This window comes from Phaseolus vulgaris, chromosome 9 (assembly GCF_000499845.2).
Source record: "Phaseolus vulgaris cultivar G19833 chromosome 9, P. vulgaris v2.0, whole genome shotgun sequence".
NCBI lineage: Eukaryota > Viridiplantae > Streptophyta > Magnoliopsida > Fabales > Fabaceae > Phaseolus > Phaseolus vulgaris.
This window is the reverse complement of record NC_023751.2, coordinates 2,081,619-2,093,725: the sequence shown is the minus strand read 5'-3', so window position 1 is coordinate 2,093,725 and position 12,107 is coordinate 2,081,619. Positions and strand designations below refer to the sequence as shown.

The window sequence follows — 12,107 nt, the reverse complement described above, 5'->3', positions numbered from 1 at the left end:
TTTTGTGTGCCAACCTTTATTTGAGTACCTTTATTTGTTTGCTTTAATTTCTTGAATCTCTTTCTAGTTGTCATAATCTAAATCCTTTTGGTGGTACTGTTTTATTCAATTAAATTTGTTTCTTGCTTTTGTTCTTTGACCTCTAATTTGGGTGTTGGAATTTAATTCTTCTTTGGTGCTTATGTGAATGGGAACTTGATTTGGTTAAGGTTTAGCCCTTTGCTATGTGCTGGAAATTGGAGAATTAAAGACCATCATTCTAAGGAGAAGACAAGGCCAAAGCCGAAACAAGCATTCTTGAAAACACTACAAACACTTGGAAAATCAACAAGCAAAGACAACAAGGAAGTGCACTAACCAAAAAGAGGATCAACAAAGGGAGTTCTCTTATTTCCTTTGCAACTTGGTTTATTGTTAATTACCTTGTTAATTACGTTTAGACGGTGAGTGTGTCTTCAAGGGCACAAAGTGTCCAAGAAGCCTCACCTAGGGCCGAATAGTATAGCATTCTTGATTAGTAATTGTTACTTGTTTGTAATTGCTTCTCTTTTGTTTTCATAGCTACGCTTTGCATGGTTAGTTTTGTTTAAATTTGTGTTAAACCGACTAGCTTTGTTGATTAGTAGCTTGCATTGTTTTTTTCATTGAAAATTTGATTTCTCAACTTAATTGTGTTCTAAGTGGTTTACTAAGAAAAAGTTGTGTGAAGACATTGAGGGATAGTTTTTGGCTAAGGCAAAGGCTTGGTATTTAAGTAGTCCTTTGTGACTCACCTCCCTTACCTGGAAAACTACCTTCTTTGACTTTCCTAAGTTTTCTCAAGGTAAAATACTTGTATACACAAAGCTTTAGCCATGTCTTCTTCTTCTCATTCTACAAAGTCTATTGGAAGTGAATTAAAATCTTTAAAAACTCTTTTGAAAGAAGTTTCACAAACTGTGCAATCAATTGCATATAGACAATTGGAGAGTGAGACTAAACTTAATGTTTTGACTAAAGCAAAGGATGAGAAGTCTCACATTCTAAAAAAATTACCTTCTCATGCATATATCTATAAAGATCATGATCCTTTTGGGGAGGGAAGCATTAGAGTAAATGATTATTATCAAGCACCCCCTAGAAGACATAGAGGAGATAGAAAAGAACAAGAAAACCCAAGAGAGGTTAGGGTAGAACAACCCCATTTCCATGGAAAAGAAAATATAGAAGCTTGCCTAGATTGGGAAATGAGGGTAGAAAAATTGTTTGCTTCCCATAAAGAAAGAAAGGAAAGAAAAATACAAAAGAAGAGAGGGGAAGTCGAAAGGGAAGCTAAAGAAAAAGAAGAAAAAGAAAAGCATGAGAAGACCCTTGAAGAACAAAAGGCGTGGGAGAAGAGTGTTCCTTCCCACAAGGTCATTCAACAAGAACAAAGATTTAAAAATACCTTTGAAAATATGTGTCTTGCTGAACAACCTCAAAACCTTACCTTTTGTAAAGGAACACTTGCAAGCCTAAGTGAAAAAGAAGAGTCTTTAAAAGAAGCTTGCATAGATAAAAATGAAATAGATTATTTCTCATATGTGCTAGGATATCACCAAGTGAATGTCAAGTTTTTTATAAGCATCTACAAAAACAAATTTTTATGTGAAGTAGGGCCTAAAGAAACTTGTCATGTCTTATTGAGACAACCATTGCAAAGTGTACAAATCCTTATAAACAATGGTTGTCACAACGAGACTATCCTTACACATAAGAGAAAGAGTCTTCATGAAGGAGAACTCATGGGACAAATTAGAGTTGATAAAACTCTAGAGCTTTTAAAAGGAAAACTTTTGTCCCCCATGAGAAAAGAAGTTCAAAGACATTACCTTAGGTACAATTCTTGTTTTCAAACTACGCCCAAGGCAATGTCTCATAAACTCTATACTCCTTCACCTTTTGCAAATGATCCTTGGGAAGATATAAATTTCATATTAAAACTCCCTAGGACAACAAAAGGTTGTGATTCAATCTTCATGGTTATGGATAAACTCTTCTCTAGAGAAGTGATACATCTTCATGGTTTATCTTCAAGCATAGTGTTGAATAGAGTTCCAAATTTCGCAAACCATGATTTGAGGATTTCCTTTGGAAAACTTCCAACTAAATTGCACACTTTAAATTCTTATCATCCTCAAACGCATGGTCAAAATATATTTGAAAATCTAGCTCTTTCTACTATGCCTAGAATAATCATGAAGTGCACACACAACTCTAGAGGTGAGCAAACATACCATAAAGTAGTTCACAAAACTACTTATATTTCTACTTTTAAAGTTATGTGTGGGTTCAATCATCTTTCTCCTTTTAAGTTGTTACCATCTTCTATAGGATTTATGCCTAAAGAGAAAGTAACCACAAATGAACATTTTAAAATACATAAGATGATTAGAGACCACACACAACCATTAAAAGAGAAACTTTGTCCAAGGTTGCCAAAACCAAAAGAAAAACAAAAATGGCAACCTAGTAAAATTAATTTGCAAACTAACACCTATGCCTTATTTGATTATTTCTATAGGTGGACGTTTGATCCAGGAGGACAAGCTTTGGCGAAGCAAAAGGTTGCTATCCGAGATCAAGTCTGTAGATATGAGGATAGATCTTCTCAAGAAGGAGGAGATGATGGACACCATCCAGCCACATCCATTCCCCTAGCCATGAAGAAGAAGAAGCAATGGATTTGAGGACAAATCCTTTTCAAGAGGGAGGTGATGGCATTTCATGTGTTCTTCTTGAATCAAAGTAGTAAAAATGGATGCGGAAGCAATGGGTGAGTGAAACAAAGCCCTCCTAAGAGTTATGATGGCTTTGAAGGTGCATGATGAGTATGAATTAGAGAGGTTCGGCCAGCTCTATGAAGAAAGATGAAGGGAGTGAAGTTTATAGCCTAGATTTCTAGGAGAAGTATAGCTAGTGCACAAAATGGGCAGCATAACAATACTCAAATAAACTTGTGAAATACAAAGAGATAGCCTTCCTATTTATAGGCTATTTGGGCTTAAATGTTAAGCTACATTTCTAAGGAAAAGAAAACCAAAATTAAATCTAAATTCTAAGCCATGTGCCATGCAATGACCGGCCACACAACCCTAGGTTCTAGAAGGTTTCCTTCACAAAGTTCTTTCTACACTACCTATCTTACTAAGTACCCCTAATGGGCCTTTTATGCAACAAAGCCTTTTCTCTCCCAAACCGTAGCTTTGGCCCTTGTGTGTGTGAAGCTAGACGGTCTAGGACTCTTCATAGATGCTCCTCATGTAGCCTTGGCCTAGACGCTCCTCATCATGGCTAGACGCTCCCTTTGTGAGTCTAGACGCTCCTTGTGAGGCTAGACGCTCCTTTTGGAAGGCTAGACGCTTCTTTGTGAAGGCTAGACGGTCTTGGTCTTGGAAGCTTGGCTTTCATAGTGTGGTGAGCTTGGGCCTTCCTCCATCATCCCCTCCTTCTTGAAAAAGGATTTGTCCTCAAATCCAAGGCTTTGCTTAGGGGGTGGTTGTGGCTGGATGGTGTCCATCATCTCCTCCGGCTTGAGAAGATCTATCCTCAGATTTGCATTCTTGATCTCGGATAGCAGCCTCTTGCTTCATCAAGGTGTGTCCTCCCGGATCAAATGTCAATCTATGTGACCCTTGAAACAAAGCAAAGGAGTTAGGGTGATTTTTTGAAAAACAAATAAATGTGGGAAGTTGCCATTTTTGTTTTTCTTTTGTTGTGGCCAACTTCTCACAATACCTCCCTTTTGAGGGTTGTAGGTGCCCTCTAATCCTCTTATGTTTTCTAAAATTTTCAAAAGGAGTTACTTTTCCCTTAGGCATAATCTTTTTAAGATAGAGTAACAACTTTATAAAGGCAAGAGGACATAGAACACATACAACTTCGAATGGAGAAATATGAGTAATTTTGTGGATTACTCCTTTGTATGCATGCTTATAAGGGAAAGGATTCTTATCCCAAGATTTGTGAGTATCTCTCATGATTTCGTGAAACATAGAAGAAAGAGCTATGTTTTCAAATTTTGGAGCTCTATCTATTAGGTTGGAAAATAAATCATGGAGGCTTGTCACATTTCTTAGGAAGAGGTTATCCACATCCTTAAAGAAAGAAAAACCCTTTGTTGTCCTAGGAAGCGCTAAAATGGAATGTGTGTCTTCCCAAAGATCTTTTACAAAAGGTGAAGGAGGATAGAGTTCGTGGGACGTTGCTTTAGGTGTAGTTTGAAAACAAGGGTTGTACCTAAAGTAATGTCTTTGAACTTTGTTGCTCATGGGTGACAAAAGTTTTCCTCTTAAAAGCTCTAGATTTTGGTCAACTCTCTTTTGCCCCATGAGTTCTCCTTCTTGATCTATGCAAGCTTCTTTTAAAGACTTTTCTTTTGTGCTCATGCTTGCAGGTGTTCCTTTACAAAAAGGAAGGCTAGGTTGTTCAACAAGAAGCATGTTTGTAATGGTATTTTCAAGGTGCTTGTCTTGTTGGATGACCTTGTGGGAAGGAACACTATTCTCCCACGCCTTTTATTTCCCAAAATTTTTTTCTTTTTCTATTTTTTCTTCATCCCTTTTGTGTTTCATTTGCATTTGGTCTTTTACCACTTGGGAATGTGGTAAAGGGCTAAGTACAAACCTTTTATGCTTGTGGATGAAAGAAATCTCGTTAGTTAGACCATTATGCGTGGTTTTCTTATCAAATTGCCATGGTCTACCTAATAAGATATGGCAAGCTTCCATAGGTACTACATCACATAAAACATTGTCTTTGTAGTTGCCTATAGAAAACTCGATCTCCACTTGTTTGTCTACACGTAGTTCTCCATCCTCATTGATCCATTGTAAATTGTAAGGTTTTGGATGAGGAACTACTTGTAGTTTTAATTTTTCAATCAATCTAGTGCTACAACAATTGCAACATGACCCACCATCCACAATAAGAGAGCATATATTTTCTAAAACATTGCATCTAGTATGAAAAATGTTCTCTCGTTGTGTTTCAATGGATGCACTAGGTTGATTGTGGAGGATTCTTTGAATCATCAATAAGTCCCCCTCCAAAGGATTTATCCTTTCTCCTTCCCCTTTTTCTTGGGTACTAGGTTCATCTTCACCACTTGTGTATTCATTTTCCCCTTTTAAAAACAAAACTCTTTGGTTTGGACATTGTGCTTGCACATGCCCTCTTCCAAAACATTTAAAACATTTGGTGTCCCTAGTACGGATGTATAGGGTGGAGGCATCTTTCACCAAGGGTTTGGTAGGCTCTTTGGATTCGTCTCTAGGTGTACTACCCTCCCTTTTAAAGTCTTTCTTTGGATAAGAGTTGGAGTAAGAACCCACCATTTGACTTGAAGTTTTGCGCAAATTTTGTTGTTCAACTTTAATGCAAAGTTGAACCAAATCATTCAAGTCTTGATAGGGTAATAGTTCTACTCTATCTCTTATCTCAAGGTTGAGCCCACTTAGAAACCTAGATATGGTGGTGGTTTCTTCCTCTCTAATGGATGCTCTCATCATGTAGAGCTCCATTTTCTGCCTATACTCTTCCACACTTAAGTTCTTTTGTTGGAGTCTTTGGAGCTTGTCCATCAACTCCCTATGGTAGTAGGAAGGTATGTGGCGACGTCTTAGGGCTCCCCTAAGGTCATTCCAATATTCTATGGAAGGCTCCCTATGAAGACGTCGGTCTCTTTCTAAAGAGGTCCACCAATACATGGCATTGCTTTGGAAACTAAGGGTTGCTAAGGGTACCTTCCTCTCTTCACTCACCCTATGGCAAGCAAAGAGTTGCTCTACTTTCATCTCCCAATCTAGGTAGGCCTCTACGTCTTCCTTACCATAGAAATGAGGTAGGTCTACCCTTACTTCCTTTGGGCTCTCTTGCTCCCTTTGTCTAGTTCTTCTAGGGGGTGGTTGATAGTAATCATTAATTCTAAGGCTTCCCTCCCCTAGAGTTGCAATACTTTGTGATGCATGAGTATTTGTTTTTTTTTATTTTTTAGATTTTTGGGATTTCTCTTCTTGAGCTCTAGCCAACTCATTAATTTTGTTTTCATTCTCCAATTGTCTAAAGGAAATTAATTGTACCGCTTGGGATACCTCTTTTAAAAGGGTTTTCAAAGATTTTACTTCACTTTCCATAGACTTTGGAGAATGAGGAGAAGAAGACATGGCTAGAACTTTGTGTAGTTAGATGTTTTACTTTGAGAAAGTTTAGGAAAGCTAGAGAAGGTAGTTTTCCAGGTAAGGGAGGTGAGTCACAATGGACTACTTAAGTACCAAGCCTTTTCCTTGCCAAAAACTTTCCTCCAATGACTTCACACAAAATTTTCTCTTAGTAAAACACTTAAAACACAAGAAGTTGAGAAATCAAAAAGCAAGAAAACTATGTAAGCTAGATATGCAGCAAAACTAGTCGGTATAGCACAAAGTTAAACAAAGCTAAACATGCAAAACGTTTCTACCGAAACAAAGAAATACAAGTTCAAACAAGCAACAAATTACTAAGCAAAATAACTATGCTATTCGGCCCTAGGTGAGGCTTCTTGGACACTTTGAGCCCTTGAAGACACACTCACCGTCTAAAACGTAATTAAAAGAGGTAATTAACAATTAACCAAGTTGTAAAGGAGATAAGAAAACCCCCTTTGTTGTTCCTCTTTTTGGTTAGTGCACTTTCTTTGTTGTCTTGATTGTTGATCTTCTAGGTGTTTGTAGTGTTTGTTTCAAGAAGCTTGTTTCGGCCTTAGCTTGACTCCTCCTTAGAAAGTTGGCTTTAATTCTCCAATTTCCAGCACCTATTCACAAGGGCTTAACCTTAAACCAAGTCAATTTCCATGCACATAAGCACCAATAGAGAATTAAATTCCAGCACCCAAAAATGAGAGGTCAAGAAACAAAAGCAAGAAACAAATTTAATTGAAAGAAAACAGTACCACCAAAAGGATTTATAATATGACAACTTAGAAAGAAATTCAAGGAATTAAAGCAAACAATTAAAGGTACTCAATAAAAGTTGGCACACAAAAGGAATTCCTAAAGAAAAGCACTAGATTAGATGACCAAATAAAAAAAACAGCACCACTGGAAAATGTTGTGGGCCAGAAAACAGTTTTGTTCCCCGATTTATGCTGAGCTGTAATTGTAAAATTTGTTTCTGAAATTTGGATACAAGAAAATTCAGGATCTTAGCTAAATTTTGGCTTTGGAATCACCTAAAACGCATGCACCATTTTTTTTTAATATTTGGTGTGCAGTTAGGCCAGCTGTAACGCTCAAGATTCGCACTCTGATTTTGTGAGATTTATCATTTTTTTTCTGTTGCTCCTTTTGACCTCATTCTTTTTTTGTCTTTTCTATAACACCTTAAACTTGCATTTTCCAGAAATTCAGAATTTTCCTATGGGTGGAAAAAATTTTGTAAACAAAACAGCCCAGAACAGAGAGGTGTTACAGGGGAACTCTGGAAAACTGGAAGAAAACAGCAAGATAACCAAATTAACACAATGGAAAATGTGAGAAAGGAAATTGTGTATGAACTAAGACACAATTATGAACTCAAACTAAAAATAAAAAGCATCAAAGGATCAAAATAACAGCAGATTATAGCAATATAAAGAGACCCAAAATCAAGAAACAATTAAGCCAAATAAAAGGACTACTATGAATTGTTGACAATATGGATGAACATGACTTGACAAAACATGTATAGATTCAGAAAATTAAAGACTCAAAGCATAATATGAAGCAAAATAATGAAAGCAATAAAGACTCAAAGCCTAAAACAAAAATAGCAACACAAAGGTGTATGGAATCCTATCACAAATTGCACAAGAACTTGTTCAAGATCAAATGAACAAGAGTGCTTGGATTGGATCTTCCACAAAGCACACCAAGAACAAATTAAAATATAAAAACAGCAAGACAAGTAAGGAATTGAAATGACAAAGATGAAAATAAAGAAGAACTGAAATTAAAAAGACAAGCTACTCATCTTGAAGAACCAATAGCTCATGATACCAAATGATGGCATTTCATGTGTTCTTCTTGAATCAAAGTAGTAAAAATGGATGCGGAAGCAATGGGTGAGTGAAACAAAGCCCTCCTAGGAGTTATGATGGCTTTGAAGGTGCATGATGAGTATGAATTAGAGAGGTTCGGCCAGCTCTATGAAGAAAGGTGAAGGGAGTGAAGTTTATAGCCTAGATTTCTAGGAGAAGTATAGCTAGTGCACAAAATGGGCAGCATAACAATACTCAAATAAACTTGTGAAATACAAAGAGATAGCCTTCCTATTTATAGGCTATTTGGGCTTAAATGTTAAGCTACATTTCTAAGGAAAAGAAAACCAAAATTAAATCTAAATTCTAAGCCATGTGCCATGCAATGACCGGCCACACAACCCTAGGTTCTAGAAGGTTTCCTTCACAAAGTTCTTTCTACACTACCTATCTTACTAAGTACCCCTAATGGGCCTTTTATGCAACAAAGCCTTTTCTCTCCCAAACCGTAGCTTTGGCCCTTGTGTGTGTGAAGCTAGACGGTCTAGGACTCTTCATAGATGCTCCTCATGTAGCCTTGGCCTAGACGCTCCTCATCATGGCTAGACGCTCCCTTTGTGAGGCTAGACGCTCCTTGTGAGGCTAGACGCTCCTTTTGGAAGGCTAGACGCTTCTTTGTGAAGGCTAGACGGTCTTGGTCTTGGAAGCTTGGCTTTCATAGTGTGGTGAGCTTGGGCCTTCCTCCATCAGGAGGGGATGATGGAAGAGGCCCAAGCACAAGCCCACATGCAAGCCCACCAAAGGGTAGATTTGGGCCAACCATAGAGTTATGGCCAAGAGGATCCAAGAAGACGTTCTTTTACATGTTCAAATGCCATAAACTCTAGTGTAGAGTAGACTTTAATTTCTTGTCAAAATTAGCATAGGAACTTTATTTGTAATTTTCTTAGAATTAATTTTGGCACCTAAAACACCAACCTAGGTAAACTTAGAGTTTCTAAAAAAACCTCTAAATTTACCAAGACCGGTCTAGAAAGCCCATGGAGGGGGTGAGCATAAAAACTAGACACACCCCTCCCCATGTGCTCATTTGTGCACCCATGTGCCATGTGCACCCATGTGCTTCACATTTACATTTCATTTGGCTAGCATTAGGGTTGCATTATGGTCCTCCTTATCCTATAAAAGGAGGAGCCTACACCTTGTATTTTCAAGTTTATTGTGAGTAAAGTTATGCTGCCCATTTGTGCTCAACTTTGCTTCTCCCTAGAATCCTAGGCTCTAAACTTCAATTCCTTCATCTTTTCCCTTGGGCTGGCCGAACCACCCAATACCCACACTTATCATGCACCTACAAGATCAACACCACTCTTAGGAGGATCTTGCTCACTCTCATTCATTGCTTCCGCCCCATACTCTACATTGATTCAAGAAGAACTTCATGAAAATGCCATCAGAAAGCAGCCCTGGCGATGGTGTTCTCAGCGCGAAGACTTCGCCACTACTTCCAGAGCTTCACTGTAATAGTGATGACATACCTTCCAATTTGCAAGGCTTACAGAAACCAGATGTGGCGGGAAGGATGGTGCGATGAACAGTAGAGCTATCGGAGTTTGACGTACAATATGAGCCTAGAGGCCCTATTAAAGGTCAAGTTTATACTGACTTCGTGGTAGAGCTCTCCTCGGTGGCCACACACCAAGAAGGAGCAGGTTTCATATGGGTACTCTCTGTAGACGGTTCCTCCAACGAATAGGGTAGTGGGGCTGGTGTCATCTTGCAATGGCCAAATGGGCTACTGATTGAGCAGGCCCTACAATTCGCTTTCAAGGCCAGTAAAAACCAAACAGAGTATGAGGTCCTGATCGCTAGAATGCTGCTAGCTAAGGAGATGGATGCGAGAGGTTTGCTGGCAAAGAGTGACTCCTTGTTAGTCACAGGTCAAGTCACAGGAGAATACCAGGCTAAAGACCCTCAGATGGCCTCATATCTGGAGTTTGTCCAGGTTTTGAGCGAGACGTTTGAGGTGTTCGAGCTAGTCCACGTACCCAGATAACAAAATACCCGAGTTGACTTGCTAACAAAGCTCGTCAGTTCGGGCAAGAGGAGCAGACAGAGGACCGTCATTTAAGAAACCCTGATGACACCTCGAACTGCCACAGATAATACGGCAGAAGTCCAGTAGATCGACACTTTGGAAGGGGTGAAGAGGAGTCATCGGTCGTTGACTCAGGAGATGTTAAAAACACCCAGAATAAGCGTGTATCCAGTTGCTGGGGAAAGGTCGTTGCAGGTTTGCCTAGTTGAAGCAGGAGAAACTTGGATGACACCCTACCAACGCTACTTGGCTGATGTGGTACTCCCTCTAAAGCCTATGGAGGCTAGGAAAATCAAGAAAAATTCGAGCAAGTACACCTTGATCGATGGAAAGTTGTTCAGGCATGGGTTCACCTACCCTATCCTGGTGTGTGTAAGTGGTGAGCAATGCACGCACATTATGGCAGAACTTCATGAAGGGATATGTGGAAGCCACATTGATAGCCGATCTCTCTCATCAAAGGTCATTCGTGCAGGATATTATTGGCCAACCATGACGGGAGACTGCACGGGGTATGCACAGCGGTGCAAGCAGTGCCAGCAACACGCTGACTTGCACAAGGTGCCTCCAGAAGAGCTTAAATCGATTTATAGCCCATGGCCGTTCCATACTTGGGGGATCAACATTCTAGGGTCTTTCCCTTTAGCAGTGCGGCAGATGAAGTACCTCGTGGTTTCCATAGAATACTTCACAAAGTGGATAGAGGCTGAGCCAATAGCACAGATCATAGCCCATAAGATCCAACACTTTGTGTGGAAAAACATAATGTGCCGCTTTGGAATCCCAAAACGGTTGGTGTCTGACAATGGTACCTAGTTTGTGAGCCAACAGTTGTGCAAACTATGTACGGAGCTGAGAATAAAGCAAGTGTTCGCATCGGTCGAACACCCCTAAACGAATGGGCAGGTCGAGTCTGCCAACCGAGTTCTGCTCAGAGGTTTGAAGCGAAGGCTAGACAAAGCCAAAGGGGCTTGGGTAGAAGAAGTTCCTAGAATCGTGCTGGCTTACCAACTACTCCCCTGTCCACTACCAAAGAAACACCCTTTAGCTTGGTGGATGGTTCAGACGCAATGATTTCTGTAGAGATCCAGGAGAACTCGCTGCGTTTCTAGAACTTCATGGTCGAATAGTCCAATGAAGAAAGAAATGTGAATTTGGATCTACTGGATGAAGTGAGGGAGGAAGCAAGAATCAAGACTGAAGCCTTGAAGAGAAGGGAGGAGTACAAGTACAGCTCCAAGCTGAGACCTCGACAATTTTAGGTCGCCGACCGGTGATGCGGAAGGCCCACCCATACCAGCTAGAGAACAAGTTGTCCCCCAAGTGGACTGGTCCTTTCAAAGTGACAAAGGCCCTTGGGAATTGAGCATATAGGCTCGAGACATTAGAAGGTGGAGCGATCCCTCACACATGGAACGCAGCTAACCTTAAATTTTATTCAGTTAAATTATTGCATTGTACATAGTTTCCAGGGAACACTCTTTTTCCCTTATAAGGGTTTTTTAACGAGGTCACCCAATAAAATTTCAGTTATTCAGTTAAAAATATTTTGCACAGTGCAGTAAAGCGAACCTGTCCCTTGACTTCCTACAATAAGGATGAGGTCAGTTTAAAAACCTGTCCCTTGACTTCATACAACAAGGATAAGGTCAGTTATTAAAATTATCCCTTGACTTCATGCAACAATGATGAGGTCAGTTATTAAGACCCTCCTTTGACTTCGTACAGCAAGGGTGAGGTTAGTTACGAACCGTTCACTTGGGTTAGAGATCTCAAGGTTGGGATAGGATGGTTCGCAGAGAACGCCTCCCTCTTGAGTAATAATTCCAAGGTTGAACATTATGGTTCAACAGTTAAATCTTCTCTTGCCCTCATAAATCAAGGTCGAGGTCAGAAAGCCAACCTCTTCCTTGATTGTAAGTCAAGGTAGAGGACAACCTGGTTCACCAGTATCACTAGTAAGACATCTCCTTTGTCCTTATGGTTGCCAAGTCTTTC

General features: G+C 39.6%; 1 protein-coding gene across 1 annotated transcript; it reads left to right on the top strand.

Moving 5' to 3' along the window:
- The first annotated feature begins 234 nt into the window (after positions 1–234).
- On the top strand, positions 235–9,440 carry LOC137822838 (uncharacterized). Its single transcript, XM_068627842.1, has 2 exons — positions 235–2,732; positions 8,765–9,440. The coding sequence occupies exon 1, from the start codon at positions 855–857 to the stop codon at positions 2,706–2,708; it is 1,854 nt and encodes a 617-aa protein (XP_068483943.1). The 5' UTR covers positions 235–854; the 3' UTR covers positions 2,709–2,732; positions 8,765–9,440.
- The last annotated feature ends 2,667 nt before the right edge of the window (positions 9,441–12,107 follow it).